The 20340-nt window shown below is 38.0% G+C and overlaps 1 protein-coding gene across 1 annotated transcript in view; it reads left to right on the forward strand.

Moving 5' to 3' along the window:
- LOC121388126 (protein-glutamine gamma-glutamyltransferase 4-like) overlaps positions 1–19231 on the forward strand; it is a 63082-nt gene extending 43851 nt beyond the window's left edge. Inside the window, exons 13-18 of the mRNA XM_041519349.1 lie at positions 3192–3325; positions 4395–4486; positions 6022–6229; positions 14621–14787; positions 16031–16176; positions 18109–19231. Of these exons, the coding sequence (XP_041375283.1) occupies positions 3192–3325; positions 4395–4486; positions 6022–6229; positions 14621–14787; positions 16031–16176; positions 18109–18262 (901 nt within the window). The 3' untranslated portion in view covers positions 18263–19231. The remainder of the gene's footprint in view (positions 1–3191; positions 3326–4394; positions 4487–6021; positions 6230–14620; positions 14788–16030; positions 16177–18108) is intronic.
- Positions 19232–20340: the final 1109 nt, after the last annotated feature.

Consider the following 20340-nt stretch of genomic DNA (forward strand, 5'->3'; position numbering starts at 1 on the left):
TTTACTAGTAGCAGAAGACGTATTTCAACTAAATGCCTACAAAAAATACAATTAAATAATTTAATTTACTAGTAGAAGAAACAATATTTCAAAAAAACCCCACCAAAACCCCCCAATTAAATAATTTAATTTACTAGCAGAAGAAAACATATTTCAACTAAATACCTACAAACAAAATACGATTAAATAATTTAATTTACTAGCAGAAGAAAACATATTTCAACTAAATACCTACAAACAAAATACGATTAAATAATTTAATTTACTAGTAGAAGAAAGATTGTTTCAGCTAAATACGCACAACAAATTACAATCAAATAATTTAATTTTCTAGCGGAAGACAAAGTATTCCAACTAAATACCTACAAACATTACAATTAAATAATTTAATTTGCTAGTAGAAAAAAAGTATTTCAACTTAATACCACAAAATTACAATTTCTACTAAATACCCAATAAAAGGTACAATTAAATAACTGAATTTACCAGTAGAAGAAAACGTATTTCAACTAAATACTCACAAAAAATTACAATTAAATAATTTAATTTAATAGTAAGACAACCCTAACATTTCAACTAAATACCGACAAAAAATTACAATTCAATAATTTAATTTGCTAGTAAAAATGGTATTTCAACTAAATTCCTACACAAAATTACAATTAAATAATTATAGAATATTAAACGAGCTTCCATTTCTTATCATGGTTATGTCCCGAGTGAAATACTTTCCAATTGTTACGAGTGATAACGAAAATTATTTCACGAGGGACATAAACACGATACGAAATAGTAGCGAGTTTAATATCCTATTTATTACCCGTATATCTCTCAACTCGTTTGGTTGACATTCCTGTAAGGTTGTAGTGCGCCAATCGATGACGTCACGAACTGTTACGTCTCATTTGGCGTTCTAGTGGGACGTATCACTTTGATATGTACCAAAATATTTTTAACCATATGGGTAATAATTTAATTTACTAGTAGAAGAAAAAGTATTTCAATTGGAAAATATTTAGCGGACAGCCAACAGAACTGGGTTCATTTAGTAGAGGAGAACATACCGTAATTAACGTTATGCCAGGCGGATGTTGTCAACGAATTTGCTGTCTTCGCGCAACTCATCAGATGCTTTCTCTGACGGCCCCAAAGCAAACAACTTGCCAGATATTTGGAATTCCCCGATGTCATATGTTACGATGTGGTATCTATTGTCCGAACCAAATTGTTAACAACTACGAAAAATTACTCTCCTACCTTTAATTGCCGTTAGATTTCCTCCAAAGTTTGTCCAGACACAAATCGCAAAAAAACCCACTACAAATATACAGATTCCACACACGGGACTGCAACGATGTTACCGATATTGTTTTTGCTGAGATTGCATAGGGAAAAATACATGCAATTTTCTGCCGTCTGCCATCTTGCTTCTTTATGGAATACTCTTCAAGAGGGGTGAAAGCCTCCAAAGTATGTGACACAATTAATATGAAATCGATGATCTCTAGTGGTATCATTAAAATAATAATAATAATATTTTTTTTAAATAATAATAATATGACGTCATCACGTTTGCTTTTATATCATAACATATTATGACGTTGTTAGATTAAGTCCTATCCTTTCACCCCTCTTGAAGAATATTCCATAAAAAGTCAAAATGGCAGCTGATACAAAATTACATGCTTTTTTCCCTATGCGCTCTCAGCGAAGTCGATATAGGTGACATGGTTATCATCTGGTATGTGGAATCTGTGTCATTGTAATGGTTTTTTTGCGATTTGTGTCTGGACAAACTTTGGAGGAAATCTAACGGCAATTAAAGGTAGGAGAGTAATGTTTCGTAGTTGTTAACAATTTGGTTCGGACAAATAGTCGTAACGAAAGCGACTGTGTACACTGGTGGGACGGGACGTAGCCCAGTGGTAATGCACTCGCCTGATGCTTGGTCGGTTTACGATCCATCCCCGTCGGTGGGCCTATTGGGCTATTTCTTGTTCCAACCAGTGCACCACAACATGTATATTAAAGGTCGTGGTATGTGCTATACTGTCTGTCGGATGATGTATATACAAGATCCCTTGCTACAAATGGAAACTATAGTGGGTTTCATCTCGAAGACTATACATGTTAAAATTACCAAATGTTTGACACCAAATAATCGATAATTAATAAATCAATCAATATGCTGTATTGGTGTCGTTAAAGACATTGTCACAGATCACTGACCTATTTAATGATCTAACAAAGTATTACCTGAACAAAAATAATTTGATTTGTCCCTAAATGTACTTTATTCAACCATCTTCATAACCACCATACTCCATTTATTAATGACATTTTGTAAAAATAATTTAATTATGGCAATGGTCCATAATTCAAAAACTAGAATTGCTGAGAGGGATGACATAGATTTCACTCCTCATGGTTCAGTTAAGGTGATGCGATAGCTAGATTTGGTTACCAACAATTAATGTAAATTTTATTTATTATCCATTTTTAGAGAAATAAGGTCCTTAAATGCGTGACAGTATGCCTTTAAACAAAACAAACTGGGCCCAATTTACAGGACCTTTAAATGGCGCTATCAACCAATCAAAATCGAGCACCTTGGACATAGTGGATTTTAGTGCTACATTCACCAATCTCGTTTGTAATTTCACAGGATCCAACTTATGACAACAATTTTGGATTTAATATAATAGTATTATTATGTTTAATCAAACATTTTTCTTTGGAAGTTCTAAGTGAAATAGTTAAAACCTTTCCACATTTAGAAATTTGATAGGACACTCATTTTAAGAAACTGCTTGCTTATGTCGGCCATCATGGATTTAGGTGATTATTGGTGACACGAGTTTATCTGGGAGAAAAAACAACAACGAGCAAAAATCTTAATAAAACTCAAGGGAAATGATGGAACAACCCAAAATTATATGTTATTTATTAATTGCTTTCACCATTCATTCATTCATTCATTCATTCATTTTATTAATTTTTATTTTATTAATTTTGTTATTTTTATCCATTTTATTAATTTTATTTATTTATTTTATTTTATTAATCTATTTTATTGTTTATTTATTATTCGTTTATTTATTTGTTTATTTATATTTGTTTGTTTGTTTATTTATTGTTATTATTATTACTATTATATTCATTTATTTATTATTACTATTATTGTTTAATAGTGTTGGCCGAAACATTAGCACGCACATGCCCACAGGGAGGCCACTAACAGGGGGATACCGCAATGGATTGATCAGCAATGTGGATGAAAGGATAGAGAGATTGGACATCACCCATGAGTACAAGTATCCAGAAGGTAAGTTACCTACATGGTGGTTACGGGGGGTGATCTATCTAAAGGACTGTGCATAGAGAGATGTCTAATCTAATGGCCCGATCACACTGGCCCGAATGCCATTCCGTTTGTTTTCCGAATAGGAATTTGGGTGTTCGGGGAGCGAACGGATCATATTCGGGAAGCATTCGGTATGTTCTAGGAGCATACTGGCTGTTCGGCTCCGTACGGATGCATACGGAACGGCATTCGGTAGCTCCAAAAATTTGTTGTGCATGTTCAAAATAATTTTCATCGACCATCCGAATGTGGCGTCCATGTGTATTCAGGAAATATTCGGGAAGCATTCTAGGAGCATACGGCATGTACGGAAAACGTTCGGGAAGCATGCGTCTAGTTCTTGGTGCATTCGGAATGAAAATTTGGAGGTGCTGGGTTCCGTATGCTTTCCGAACACCCCGAATGGACCTAGAACATGACGAATGCTTTCCGAACGTTATACGGGCGGTTCTTAAAGCATTCGGCCGGACGTCAGAGTAAGCCGAAAACGTTCGGAAAGCGTGCGGAAAGAGTTCGGTCCATTCTAGGTCGATTCGCCGTGTTCTGAAAGCATACGGAAAGCGTTCGGAAAGGAAACCTTTCGAAGTCAACATGCGGGAAGTATTCGGTCTATTCTGAAAGCATTCTGAAACCATACTGAAAACATTCGGAAAACAAACGGAAAGCATTCGGTGATACATTGGGGAAAACACATTCGGAGAGACATTCGGCCAGTTTAAAAAATCACACCACTTTCGTATACGGAAAACAAACGGAAGCTCATTCGGGCCAGTGTGATCGCCCCATAAAGGGCGATTAACTGGCGATGTCTTATATACAGTTTAGCGGGAATGGACATTGGTTTATGCCATTCTGTCTGTAGGATGGTACATAAAAAAGATCCCTTGCTACTAATGGAAAAATGTAGCGGCTTTCCACTCTAAGACTATAATGGCAGAATGACCAGACGTTTGACATCCAATAGCCGATGATTAATAAGTAAATGTGCTCTATTGGTTCGTTAACCATAACTTCCTTCTTGTACTGCCAGGAAGTACGAAAGAGCGGGCGGCTGTGAAACGAGCGAGCAGGTTCTCGGCTGTGTTAAGCGTCAGAGATCCGTACAACATCATCAAAGAAGAGGTTAGAGTGAATCCATGTTGTTGGTTTTCTTAAATTGTATTCGTATTATCTAATCTCTCTCTCTCTCTCTCTAGTCTCTCTCTCTCTCTCTCTCTCTCTCTGTTGGTTTCCTTATTGATTCGTAAATCTCTCCTCCCTCATCCTCTCTCTCTCTCCTCTCTCGTGATCCATGTTGTTGGTCAACTCCCTCTCTCCCTCTCCTCCCCTTCTCGCCTCTCTCATCCTCTCCCCCCCTCCCCCTCTCTCTCCTCTCTCCCTCCTCGCTCCTCTCCTTCTTCTCTCCCTAATCTCTCTCTCTCTCTCTCTCTCTCTCTCTCTCTCTCTCTCTCGTGAATCCATGTTGTTGGTTTCCTTAAATTGTATTCGTAATCTCTCTCTCTCTCTCTCTCTCTCTCTCTCTCTCTCTCTCTCTCTCTCTCTCTCTCTCTCTCTCTCTCTCTCTCTCGCTTACGTAGTCCAATATAAATGGGCTCGCGTGAGGGCAATTCCATGAAAAGGTAAACCTTCCACTCAATTTATCTATATTGGTTTAAAATGCAATAATTTGTACCGTTTAAAAGCTATAACATTGAGGTTTAATCAACTATAAAGCTTTTTTTAAAATATATATTTCATTGTTAAAAGAAGGATGATGAAAGTCACAAAACAGGGACCAAATATTCAAATTTAATTTTTAAAGTAAAAGCAATATTATTATTCTTATGTTTAAAAAAAATAATGAATTAAACAGGTATGCATGAAATATTAAAAATAAAATTTCTCACACTTTTATCATTTCTGGGGGGTGTACAGGCCATCATTCATTCATCTTGACATGACTGTTCACTGTCTGGACGTGACCAATAAACTTGACGTGACCATTCATTCGTTTTGACGTGACAATTCAAACTGATGTGACATCACCATTCGTCTTGACATGACCATTCATTTGTATGTATGAGACCATTTGTCTTGACATGACCATTCATTTGTCTGTATGAGACCATTTGTTTTGGCATGACCATTTATTTGTCTCGATACGACTATTAATCATGACGAGAGAATCGTTTATCTTGACGTGACCATTCATAACCAATCGTTCGTCTTGACTGGACTTGAGTATTCTTCTCAACCTAACAATTCATCTTGATGAGACCATTCGTCATGATATGACCATTCATTCGTCATGATATGACCATTCATTCGTCTTGATATGACCATTCATTCGTCTTGACGTCACCTTATGCATGCATTCGTCTTGACATGACCATTCGTCTTGAAATGACCGATCATTTGTTTTGATGTTACAGTTTGCCTTGACGTTACCATTCGTCTTGACGTGAACATTCGTCTTGACTTGACAATTTCTCTTCTTGACTTGACCATTCGTCTTCACGTGATCATTAATTTGTCTTGACATGACCACACGTCTTGACGTGACCCTTCATCTTCACGTGACCATTAATTTGACTTTATTTGACCATTTGTCTTAATGTGACCATTTGTTTTGACGTCAAAGGTATACATGGCGTTTATCAACCATGTTATTTTTCTAGGGTATTACAGTGACGATCAACGCACCAGATCATATAATGGTGGGCGCTAACGATTTCAAGGTCACCATCACCGTTCACAACTCTTCGGAAGAAGTGCGCAACTGCCGAGTTCTCTCTCTTGTGAAAGCCATGACTTACACCGGGATCATGTTCGAAATGCCAGTGCACGAAGAAAAATTCAACCCAATAAAGGTCTTCCCCAGGAGAGGTACGGTGACAGTTTATTTGTTTTTGTGTTTATCCCATGCAAGTTTAGTTTTTCTAAGCTAGTATTGGGAGTGGCAGTCCTCTTACAGGCGGTGCAGGAGGGTTGGAAGATCCTGTTATGTATCTCCAATGGGAGTGGCGGTTTTGATGTGGACGGGCACTTGGTATTGGATCATGGAAGCAATCACGACTGACTAAAACGTACTTTCGACTCTTCCTTATGCATAAATACGATTTTTATCACGGAATACAGTTTTGCCATTCAGATTTGTGTCTAAATATATTATCGACATCTGCACATATAGTGTGTGTGTGTGTGTGTGTTTGTGTGTGTCTGTGAGTGTGTGTATGTGTGTGTGTGTGTGTGTGGTGTGTGTGTGTGTGAGTGTGTCTCTGTGTGTGTGTGTGTCTGTGTGTCTCTGTCTGTGTGTGTGTGTGTGTGTGTGTGTGTGTGTGTCTAGAGATAAAATTATGTTCATGACTTTATAAGCATACATAACAAGAAAAATAAAATAACCGTTTTAGATGGGGTATTCGTCAAATTCAGTCAATGAACCACTTAAATTTTCAATATGGCGGCCATTTTTTAAGCTGGCCGCCATATTGAAAATTCAAGTGGTTCATTGATTGAATTTGACGAATGTCCCTGGTAGATCTGTGCCAAATTGTATGCTTCCATCATCACTTGAAAGGTTCTCCCAGTTATCTGATCTATCAGTAGTGCTGTTAGTAGTTGACCCTGTTTTGGGGAGGGGGCCCTTCTTAGATTCACCATATTTGCCACACCCACCACTAGAAGCCCGTTTACTAAGACTGTTTTGTTAACATATATGATGAGGAATACAAAAAATCAGGTCCGCATAATGTCCTCTCCGGGTAGCACGTAGCTCATTCTGAAGCCGGTGTAAAAGGAACGTAAGTCCGTAGGAACCGAGGTCCGTAGGAACAATGTTTCTATCGGACTTTCATTCCTTGGGAATATTAGTCCTACCCGGACTTGCATTCAGGATTTATTTTTATATTTTTTACATATAGTAAGCCTAGGACTTGTATTCCTAACAGACTTAAATTCCTTTCACACCGGTCTAGGAGTAACGGTTTGAAAAGAATCTTCTGAGAAGTTGTATTCCACCTGTACACGAGGCACCAACACTGGTGTAGCTAGATGTGGTCCATGTTCCGCTCCTCAATTACATCTCTTTTTTAACCTCCACCACTTATATATATATGTTCCAATCTCCCAATACCACGACTCATACTGGCATAGACAATGGAGGGGTTTTGTAACAACACCATTACTTTTACTGACAAACACAATGGGCCAGATTTACAAAGTCTGTTTATGTTTAGTCACGTGTAAATACATGCATTTACATTTAGCAGGTCTTTATTTCATTTCAACTTATTTTCGTGCATAAATCCAATTAAGGTTCAAGCACGCTGTCCTGGGCACACACCTCAGCTATCTGGGCTGTCTGTCCGGGACAGTGGGTTAGTTGTTAATTGTTAGTGGTTAGTGAGAGAAAAAGAGGGCGTAGTGGCCTTACACCTACCCACTGAGTCATTAAAACTCACTCTGGGTGGGAGCCGGTATCGGGCTGCGAACCCTGTACCTACCAGCCTTGTGTTCGATGGCTTAACCACGACGCCACCGAGGCCGGTGTGGGTTTTCAATCGAAAAGATTGAGAAACAAATTGCTATGACGACACCAATTGTACTCAAAGTGGTGACCTTTTATTATCGGTTACAATACCCATGTGGTTGCTAAACATCTCCAGTGTGTTTGCCACCACAATGTAGAATCCTGGCTTAGTCAATGGACACCCGATAGTGATTCACGGAAGCCATCATCACTGCCAAAATACCGTTTAAACTTCTTTCTCTTGTGAGGAGATACGGTTTTGATTACGGATAACGTTGTTGTTGTATGTGTGTGTGAGGGGGGGGGGGGGGGGGGGGGGGGTTGGGGGGGGGGGTTTGTTTTGTTTTTTGTTGGGGTTTTTTACGACTAAACCACAATTTTTATTAATATTATAGTATAACAAATACAGTTAAAGGTACATATAGTTCATTTTCTTTTGTCCTTAAAATGCTCCTTCTTCTGTAATAATGTACTTTTATTCGTTTAATAGATGCCAAGCATGTGTAAATGTATGCCCGGTTATAACTGCTGGTCGCAGAATAAACTTACGATGTTTTGTGAAATAGACCCCTGATTTATAAAACTTTAATAACTACTATAAAGAGTTTAAAAGTTTCCCCCGTACAATTGGCATATAGTTAATAGTCTGTAGAGTTCTGAATAAAATTGGGGGGAAACTAATGATTGAAATATGCAAAGAGGCCAGAACCGATACTGAAAAATGTGAAGAGAAAATGGAAAATGATCAAAAGAGAAGGATAAAGTAGAGAAACTACAGAATGAACAGCATGATTATAAACTCTCTGTTTTTTTTATCCCACTGCCCCCTTTCCTTTCTCTCCTTTGAATTCCGTCTCATTTCTTCCCGATGTGGCAACTCCTCCTATCTTTCAACTACTTTCGCTGTCCACCTCCACATTCCAGTCCTTGTCTCTCCATCCGCGATAGGTGCTTGTCTCTTGTGGCTATGTGCCACACACCTGCCATTCCCCATCAGCTTTTAGCTGTGGGCTTAATGTGACCACTTTGGGGCATTGTTAAGAGGCACTTGTAACCACCTACTATGCACCCCTACTGCCGGCGGTCGTTAGATAGTGCCGTGGGTCAGACCAATGATTATAAACTTAAAATGAAAGAAATTGATGAACGTTTGGAAACATATACTAAAAATCATAACACAGCAATACAAATGGCCAAATCGAAGTGTTTGGTATGACAGAAGAAAGTGGTGAAAATATCTTGGACAAATTCGTCGATATGCTGAAGAGCGTTGGGGAGGACGTTGATCCGAACGACATTCAGGCAATTCTCAGGCTACCGGGACATGACAAGACAAGACAAGACAAGACAAGACTTTATTTACACTCGGGCCGTTACACAACGGCACAGGAGGAATATATACATAAACATTGTGTTATATACACGTGACAAGATGGTTGACAGTAAATACATTAATAACAATACATACACAAACACATATACAAACATATACAATCACGCACATCAATATATTATGTAATAATACAGATATTTAATACAAATATACGGGTATCCAAGTACTTATAAACGAATAGATTGTTAAACTTATATATGGTGCAGTGGATAATGATAGTATTTTGTTAATTATGTTTGGTTTTGATGGTGTTTGTAGTCAAGGGCGTTTGAATTCATTAGTTATTATATTTATGAAATATGATAATTTCTTTAGGGTACTAATTCGTTTATTCTCCATTAGTTCTCTAAATTTATAAGTACTTGGTCGCGTATAATAATATGGGTGTAGCAACTGGACTCTTGAATTATGGAAAAAATGGCAAATAAAAAGATAATGGAACTCGTCGCCAATGTCTATTACATTACATAAAGTGCAAATTATATCTTCTATGAGTATATTATTCCAACGTCCAATTTCAACGGGTAGGTAATGGTTAGACGTTCTAAATTTTAAGAGTGCTGTCCACAGTTTTTCTGGTAGTTTATTGATATAGCTTTCGAAAAATAGTAGTTTTTTGTATAATCGGTAAGTGTTGCCTCTCGATGACAGTGATATGTTATTTTTCCATGTTTGTAAATACTGATCGCATTGTCTTTGTTTAATTTGTTGTGAGAGACAATTTACTTATTCATTCATTCATTTCAACTTATTTTCGTGCTTATATCCAATTAAGGTTCAAGCACGCTGTCTTGGACACACACCTCAGCTATCTGGGCTGTCTGTCCAGGACAGTGGGTTAGTTGTTAGTTGGTTAGTGGTTAGTGAGAGAGAAGAGGGTGTAGTGGCCTTACACCTACCCATTGAGCCCTTAAGAACTCGCTCTGGGTTGGAGCCGGTACCGGGCTGCGAACCCTGTACCTACCAGCCTGTAGTCCGATGGCTTAACAATTTACTGATATGAAAGATTGTCTTATCCAGATACCACCCATTCCCAAGTTATTCAGTGTGTTTTTAACAGTATTAATCCAGTTATAGTTAGCCACGACCAGTGATTGTCAAGCTGGCTGTTCTACTCGGATGAGGGTGATACTAGTGCGTAAAACAATGAGGGAAAAACAAAAAGTGAGGTTATCGGACGATGTGATTGCGCTTAAATGTGAGCATTGTTAATGAACAGACTGAGAGCGAGCGAGCACATTACTGACACTTGGTTTTTCGATGGCAGTGTTTTTGCAACGAAGAATGGACAAGAACAAATACGATTTGTTTTACCTTCATTTATTTTGTCACTATATTATCTGCAAATCAATACAACGAACACAGATCTAGGCACACGCTTTTAATACAACTGTATACGTGGTACAACAGCATAAACGTAGATTGTGTATCATACACTATTTTGGTTATATAGCCTCTTATGAACACTTAATTATATGCTTATGCTTATGCCGTAGTAGCGAGTTCTTTACTTGTTGGGTTTAAATGTTTGTTGTTGGGGTTTGTTTGTTTTGGCTTGAAAATAAACTACTCTAAATCTCAAATTGTATGGATAGGACGCAAGAAATTTTCAAGAGGTTTTTCATCCAGCATAATGTAAACTAGAATAGGGGAACGAACACTTCACTTTATTCGGTGTAAACTTGTCACTGAACTTAGAAGATATGATTCTGCAAAATATAGAACCAAAAATACTTGAAATGAATATAGGATAATAAACGAATTTCCAGTTATTATCAAATTTATGTCCCGAGTGAAATAATGTTCAATTGTCACTAGCTTTAGCGAGTGAAAAATAAAAATTATTTCGCGAGGGACATAAATTTGATAATAATTGGTACCGAGTTTGTTATTCTATTTATTATCTGAGCTATTTTTCTCTAAAAGCCTTTATTTTCGACACACATGTACGTACATGTATCAAAATGATATAACCACTTTACGCACTGTTCTCAGTATTGCTATAACTTTGTTATTTAATCACGTTCATAGTCGTAAACGTAACCTCTTTAAACTACATGACGTCATTGTGTGTGCTTTGCCAAATCGTGATGACGTCATATTTAGTAGCGACAAGGTCATTGGTTTGTAAGCGTCAAATCATCCCATAGTATTGTTTGTTAGACAAATGCATGATAATTCCTCTGTGGGAAATTACGATTTTATTTTCCCCGTTATGAGTGCCTGCTGGAGTAATGATGAAATATATTATGAAACATTGATCAACAAGAAAACTTACAGTTATTGGCAGAATTGTTGTAAAAACTATAATTGTTCCAAAAATAGCACATCTACTAATTTTGTTACCAAATCCATTATTGGTACTGTTAAAACAAATAAATAAAATGCTCTTCAATGTTATATGGCAAAATAAACCAGATAAAATAAAACGAGAAGTCTTGGTGTAAGATTATGAGATTGGTGTAATTAAAATGTTAGACATCATACATTTTACAACAGCATTGAAATTAGCATTGATAAGACGACTGTTTCTGTCACACTCCAAATGAATAGCTCTCATTCTGTAATAGGTTTAACAACTAAACAGTTAGTAATATACGGGGATTGTTTTCTGGAAAGATGTACTGAATAGGTGGTTTATATTTCAACATAAACTCATCTGGAATAAAGATGACATATTAAGTTCTAATATTTGGTATAATAACAATATATTAATAGACCAAAAAACCCCATAATTTATAAACAATATATTGAAAAGGGCATACTATTTATACAAGATTTATTAGACGACAAAGGACGATACGTGAATTTTGATATCTTTAAAGAAAAATATAACATAAAATCAAATTTTCTAGAATATACATCTTTATTAATGGCAGTCAAATATTTTATACAGGAAAAAATTAATTCAAATAACCAAACATTCAGTTTAGATAAACATCCTATATTTCCATAAACAATTTAGCTCCTCTTAAAGGAAAAATCGGGAAGGAAACCTTTCTATAAAGGACTAATTAAATCACCTATTGATCCAACATCACAAATAAATATTCAGAAGGATGTGTTTTTGCCTCCTCAGAATGGACAAAGTATTACAGTTTACCATTCTGCTATTTGAAAGACCCAACACTGTTGTGGTTCCAGTATCAAAGTTGACATAGAATTATACCAACAAATACTTTTTTACACAAAATAAAATTAATTGATTCTAATATTTGTAATTGTTGCTCACACGAGCCATAAACACCAGCATCCATTTTATTATTGCCATAATGTCGTCGAATTCTGGAGTACTATAGCAGATTGGTTATTACAAAAAGGTGATTTTATCCAGATGAATAGAACAGTTATATTTGGAATTATAAATAGTAAAAACACTTTTGTAAATTGGTTAATTGTTAACGTAAATTATTACATATATAAAACAAAGTTACAAAAGAGTACACTAAATGAAACTGGAGTTAACAATTTCATCAAAGACAAGTTACAAATAGAGAAGTATATATATATATATTATAAAAACTCTTTACAATCACAATTCGACGACAACTGGGAACCTTGGTTGAGAGTTCAAGAACGCTACAGTTGAGACACTTAGTACTTTTATTACATATAGTATTTTTTAATCACAATGCCAGTTTGGGAAGTATATCTTCTTATCTTTTATCCTTACCTTATATCTTTATTTAGACTATGTTTTATTTCCACTTTGTAATTTCTTTATTTCATTCTGATATCAATATGTTATATTACTTTCTGATTAAGATTATGTAATGTATCTTTGCTATATGGGCAAAACCGCCGACATTGTTAACTTTCAAAAAATACGACTCGGCAGCATTTCTCTCGAACGCACTGACGTAATGGTTTATTTTTTCGCGTACAGACGATTCAGAAGATCAGTGGTTATCATAGGTACAATAAATATTTTCGAAATTCTGACCCGACAAAGGTCAGAAAAACGTAATTTTTTCAATGTCGCTAACACGATTTTTAAATTTTGACAACGTGTTACTCCTACGTGTGACGCAGTATGTCAACTTCGACTGCACTAAATTGAAGCGTGGTATACCTGTTTTGCTTTGGCTATTCACATTTGTCTTCAACAATAAGTGATTTTTATAAGTGTTTTCTGCATGTACAACATACACGACTTAATCTGTTAATCGCTTTTAAAATATCTATCAACGCTACACTAGCATATGCGTATTTAAATGAAATATTATTAAATTTTACCAAGTATATTGAAAAACGGTCAATGTAATATGAGCAAATTTCTAACCCAGAATTTGATTTTAAGAAAACAAAACACGTTACGCTATTTTGACCTATTTATAGAATAGAAAGACAAATGACGTTTGTTATAAATATAACTGGCAAGCGGTCTTCTCCCTACCAAAACAAAATAGACCGCGATCCGTAGAGAATTCGCTTAGTTATGTGAGAATAAAGTCGTGTGCACAGAATCTGTTGCACCAAAATCGTTCGCAAAAAAAAATGTTGCTACGTATTTGAAAACATCACTTAAATAATGAGAAAAGAGCCGTCAAACGGCACATAGCAATGGTATCAATCTATGCCGATTCACAGACATTCAGAAAGGCCCCTTCGCTAAAATAACCACAATTTGTGTTGGCATATACTTGGTATTTCACAATGTTTGATAAGTTTGTTTGTTTGCTTTATTTAACGACGCCACAAGAGCACATTGATTTTTTATCTTATCATCGGCTATTGGACGTCAAATATATGGTCATTCTGACACTGGGTTTTTTTAGAGGAAACCCGCTGTCGCCACATAGGCTACTCTTTTCGACAGGCAGCAAGGGATCTTTTATTTGCACTTCCCACAGGCAGGATAGCACAAACCATGGCCTTTGTTGAACCAGTTATGGATCACTGGTCGGTGCAAGTGGTTTACACCTACCCATTGAGCCTTGCGGAGCACTCACTCAGGGTTTGGAGTCGACCCAGTACCTACCAGCCTGTAGACCGATGACCTAACCACGACGCCACCGAGGCCGGTACTATGTTTGATAAAGGACCTTCAATGTACACACAACTAAATGATCATAATTTGAAATAATTTCTGAGAAGTACGTTTTTTCAACATTTCTGTCGTTAAATATTAACAATGTCGGTATTTTTGCAACATGTAAGGTAATGAAGTCGCCATCCCTGACAATACCATAACATATTTCTGGGGCAATAAACGTTTTTTTTAAAGTGTAAATACTGATAAAGATTTAACATTAGTCTGGACATTAAAGATACGGCCGCACATAGTTCACCCACTAAAACGGTGGCATGGGTCATTATGTAACCTGGTTGTGTTAAATTCGATCCCTGATTACAGACGTGACACTGGCGTACACGGTGAACGGGTTCAAGGCGTTTAACTCGGCAGACGAACACTTCCAGTTCAAGATCCTCGTGAAGTGCCTCACGAATATCGGCGCGATGACTGACGTGCAAGAACTGTTCCACATCTTCAGATACAGGCTGCCAGAGATGGATTTCGAGGTACCACGGACAGACAGACGGGTGGATGAATAAATAGATGGTTGGATCGAGGGAGGGAGGGATGCATGAATGGATTGATGGATGGATCGATGGATGGACCAATGGATGGATGGATGGACGAAGAGATATATATATATATATATATATATAGATGGATGGATTGAGGGATGGATTGAGGGATGAACCCATACCGATGAATGAAAGGATGTATGAATTGGTAAAGTGATGGATGGATTAATGGATAGATGAATTGGTGAATTTATGGGTGGGTTGATGAGTGGATGAAAATCATGAATGAATATAGGGATGGATGGAGTATTGGAAGGATGGATGTATAGGTGTGTAGATAGATGGATGGGTGAATTGATGGATGGGTGGATGAATTACAGCATGAATGGATGAATATTCCAAGACTAACTGATGGACAGATTGATGGAAAGATGCACGGGACATTGGTTTGGGTGTGTCGGTTAATAGCAGTGCGACATTACACGTATGATTCAGTGGGCGATGTATTTCAGGGGTAGATTGTCTTATCTAGAAATGAAAGATCCCTTGCTGTTTTCTAGTTGTAGCTGACAGGGTTCTCTCTCTCTCTCTCTCTCTCTCTCTCTCTCTCTCTCTCTCTCTCTCTCTCTCTCTCTCTCTCTCTCTCCACACACACACGCTGTCGCCCTGTGTCTTCTCTTTGTATCTCTCTCTCGTTCTCTCTCTCTCTCTCTCTCTCTCTCTCTCTCTCTCTCTCTCTCTCTCTCTCTCTCTCTCTCTAAACAAACACACACACACACTGTCGCCCTGTCTTCTCTTTCTATCTCTATATCTCTCTCTCTCTCTCTCTCTCTCTCTCTCTCTCTCTCTCTCTCTCTCTCTCTCTCTCTCTCTCTCTCTCTTACTCTCATACCATATTAAATGACCATTATGCGGTGTCATTAATCAAGCATTCCTTTTGTTTTTCCTAGTAGCCGAAAGTTATAATGTTTTGGCTTGTTGAATAAACATATCTTTTCCTGTGCACCACGAGTGGTATATCAAAGCCGTGGTATGTGATATCCTGTCTGTGGTATGGTGCACATAAAAGAGCTCTTGCTACTATCGAAAAAAATGCAGAACATTTCCTCGCTAAGACTACAGCCGATGAATAATAAATCAATGTACTCTAGTGTTGTCGTTAGAGAAAACAAACTTTTTAACTTTATCTTTTGCCCGTGTCTCATACTAATAGTATGTGTTATGTTTCCTGCAGGGTCCTAAGAAGTGCAGGAAGAACGAAGTGATTACGGTCAAGGTCACCTTGGTGAACCCTCTACACGTTCCTCTGACGCAGTGCGTCCTTGACCTTGAAGGAAGTCTTAGTCCCGTGGAACCCACGACAGACAAGATGAGTCTGCCGTGCGTATTTTTATCTCAAATTTAATCACGTGACCATACACGTCGGATGGGGCCAGTATTATATTAATCTACCTTTAATCAGCGGAGGTGGGGGGGGGCAATGCATAATCGTCAGTTGTGGGTGCAAAGGAAGGAGTAGGGGCAGTGACTTCAATTGACTCGCACCAGACTTCCCACACCGATGCTCTGATAGAGAAGGGGGAAGACATTTCCTGAAACTATTTTCCTAAAACAAATTGTTGTTGTTGTTGTTTTTGTGGGTTCGTTAGTAAATTGTGGGGATTTTTATTTGTGCTTCCAGGACTATAACCAGTGGGGGTAGTGGCAAGAAGGGTCGATGTCTCCCCCCCCCCACCCCCCCCCCCCCCCCCCCCCCACACACACCCGTAAAATTTCCAAAATATAATATGCATCTTAGTTTAAAAGTACCATAGATCTTCAGCTTCATTCATTCATTTCAACTTATTTTCGTGCTTATATCCAATTAAGGTTCAAGCACGCTGTCCTGGGCACACACCTCAGCTATCTGGGTTGTCTGTTCAGGACAGTGGGTTAGTTGTTAGTTCGTTAGTGAGAGAGAAGAGGGTGTAGTGGCCTTACACCTACCCATTGAGCCCTTAAGAACTCGCTCTGGGTTGAAGCCGGTACCGGGCTGCGAACCCTGTACCTACCAGCCTGTAGTCTGATGGCTTAACCACTACGCCACCGAGGCCGGTTCTTCAGCTTGGGGAAGTAACTGTAATTATTCATCCACGGCCTCAGTAATTTTCAGGACGTGACGTAACCCAGTGCTAAAAAGCGTCCGCCTGATACGCGACCAGTCTAGGAACGACCACGTCGGTGGGCCCATTGGGCTATTTCTTTCCAGCCAGTGCACCACGACTAGACAGTGGTATGTGTTATCCTGTCTGTGGCATGGTGCATATAAAAGATCGCTTGCTATTAATGGAAAAAAGTAGTGAGTTTCCTCGCTATGTCAGACTTACATGTCAGAATTACCAAATTGTCAGACTAGATGTTAAATAACATATTGCTTACATCATTTGTTTCAGTACAGTATATACAAAAACAATAAAACAATTATATATTTATTTATGAATTAGAGTTTAGAAACACATTTTGAATGTGACAAAATGTAGCTAGGTCAAAAATGGCATTATATATTTTAGCATGCTACTATAAAAACGTTGCTAGGTTGATGGTACTAAATGTGCTAATAAAAAGTGGAATAATTTATAAATAGTCTTGCTGAAATGCAGGGTAAACGAAATATCCGGTTACTACCTTAGGATATCGGCTTTATTGTGCTCAGGTCGAATAGCGAGTGTCATCCTAACGTTCGCAGGATAAAGCCGATATGTTAAGGCAGTATTCAGCGAGCTTCGCTTGACGCAGATCTAGCTTTGTGAAACCGGTCTTTGGGTGGCAGTCTTCCTACATATGGCGTAAAGATGTTGTGTCCTGGGGGATGGCAGTCCTGTAGTTGAAGCTCCGCCCAGCGATTCGTGGAAACAATCACAACCTTGTTACTGTTCTTTGGACTCCCTGCTGTGTGGCTAGGATCGATCCCCGTTGGTGGCCCATTGGGCTATTTCTCGTTCCAGCCACGACTGGTATATCAAAGGCCGTGATATGTGCTATCCTGTCTATAGGATGGTGCATATAAAAGATCCCTTGATACTAATAGAAAAATGTAGTGGGTTTCCTAACTAAGACGAATTACCAAATGTTTGACATCCAATAGCCGGTGATTAATAAATCAATGTACTCTAGTGATGTCGTTAAACAAAACAAACTATTCTGTGTGGAGATATGATATTGATCGCGTTAATGGTGTTGTCGTCCAGACTAGAAGTCAGTCTGTGAGTCATAGTGTAAAATGAATGTGTGTTTGTGCCATGGAATACAACGTTCTTGTCTTCTTGTCTCCAGGGATATCCCAGCGAAGACGACGTGGACTCGCAACTTGACGCTGATCGCTCGTAAAACTCAGAGGAACAAGCTTATCCGGGAACTGACAGCCACCCTGGACACCAAGGAGCTGACGGACATTGATGGAACATACGTCGTCCAGATTGTAGAATAAGTGCATTCGGTGCTACCTAGAATGCCTGTACAAAAACGTTTTTTAAAAACCCACATCGATGGAACATTTATTTATCAGTTAAATTGTAGAGTATTGTATCAACACTTTTTTCTGATAACTTTTATATCCTAGAGGTCACCAACAAATAAATAGAAGACCATATATTAAAGAGGTCACCAACAATAAATAGAAGACCATTTATTAAGGAGGTCACCAACAATAAATAGAAGACCATTTATTACGGTCACCAACAAATATATCCACAACATTATCAGTTATTTAACTTCGATATCAAGGAGTTAAAAACGTTTTATGAAACATTCATTTGTGGAATAATGTATTAACAGAATTCTATGTTAAAACAGATAATTATCTTATAGGAGCCCACCAACATTGAAAAACAAACAAAAACTACTCAACACCTTTGTATTGTATATATGATATGATTTTATAGTTATTTATTTATTTACGTATGTATGTTGACCAGTTGCAAAATATCATGTAATTTTATGTATATATAAATTTGCTGATATATATATATATATATATATATATATATATCATGTACCACATACCGATGGCGTCAGAATTAATTATTAGATGCTGTGTTTTTCAGTTCAGGAATACATTTGGGTTCATATATTACCAATACCCAATGATTCTTTTTACGTATTTATTTATTTATTTATTTATTCAATCATTCATTCATTTAGAGAGGGAGAGACAGAGTGAGAGAGAAAGGAGGAGAGAGCGATTGTTTGAATGTTGTATTTATTATAAATGTTTAATAGTGTGTTTTGTCACTTCAGTATCTCATCACCATAATGAACCGGAAAGAGAATGCTAATGAGTTCTGACGTCATAAAGATCATTGGGTAGCGACTCCGCAGTTTATTAAAGCGTGTTTTGTATTTTTTTAGATTTGTTCCCTTTACGAACGATTCAATTAAATGTCGTATATTTTGTAAATCAGAGTTTATTGTATGTGCACCACCGTAATTAATCAGTTTCTATAATACATAGATGAACATGGGTCATAATTGGATATAATTTCTGCCTGATTTTCGGTCCGGCAAGCAACAAATTCTGCCGGCCCGAGTCGAAACCTGTGGGACCAAACATGATTGACCAACGTTTGTTTTGTTTAATGACACCTCTAGAGCACATTGGTTTCTTACTCATCGGCTATTGGATATCAAACATTTGGTCATTTTGACGTATACTCTTAGAAAGGAAACCTGCTACATTTTTTCCATTGGTAGCAAGGGATCTTTTATATGCGTCATGCCTCAGACAGGATAGCAGGCAATAATTCTGAATACTAACATTGGTAGTAAATCACGGAACCTCTCTAGAAACTCGAGCTTTGCGCACTCGATCTCAGTCAGCCTTCCCCTGACACACACACCTAATATCTACTTGCTTCCGCCATGCTTGTGATAACACATACCACGGCCTTTGATATACCAGTCGTGGTGCACTGGCTGGAACGAGAAATATAGACACCTCTCTCTCTCTCTCTCTCTCTCTCTCTCTCTCTCTCTCTCTCTCTCTCTCTGTACCTGTCTCTCCCTCCGTCCCTCTCGCTCTCTGACTCCCCTTCCCCCCCTCTCTCTCTCTCTCTCTCTCTCTCTCTCTCTCTCTCTCTCTCTCTGTACCTGTCTCTCCCTCCGTCCCTTTCGCTCTCTGACTCCCCTCCCCCCCCCTCTCTCTCTCTCTCTCTCTCTCTCTCTCTCTCTCTCTCTCTCTCTCTCTCTCTGAACGGCATTGCTGCGCGTGGATCTTCACGACGAAGAAGGATTCTTCCTGCAGATCGAAATACTTCTCAATTGCGGAAATGACATGACTATCGGTTGCGCAATGACTGCCAGCTAACGTCTTGTTCAGGTTAGGAAACCGATGGAAGTCAGACGGTGTCTGGAGAACACTGTTGGTAGATTGATATGTTGAAAGCGACAGTCATGCGACTACCGCCCCCCCCCCCCCCCCCTAAATTTTGCGACAGTTATAATTTTATGCTATAGTTACATCATCCTTTTCCGAGAGATTTATCTAGTTAGACCACGTTTTTTGCGGCC

The sequence above is a fragment of the Gigantopelta aegis genome, chromosome 14 (genome assembly GCF_016097555.1).
Source record: "Gigantopelta aegis isolate Gae_Host chromosome 14, Gae_host_genome, whole genome shotgun sequence".
NCBI lineage: Eukaryota > Metazoa > Mollusca > Gastropoda > Neomphalida > Peltospiridae > Gigantopelta > Gigantopelta aegis.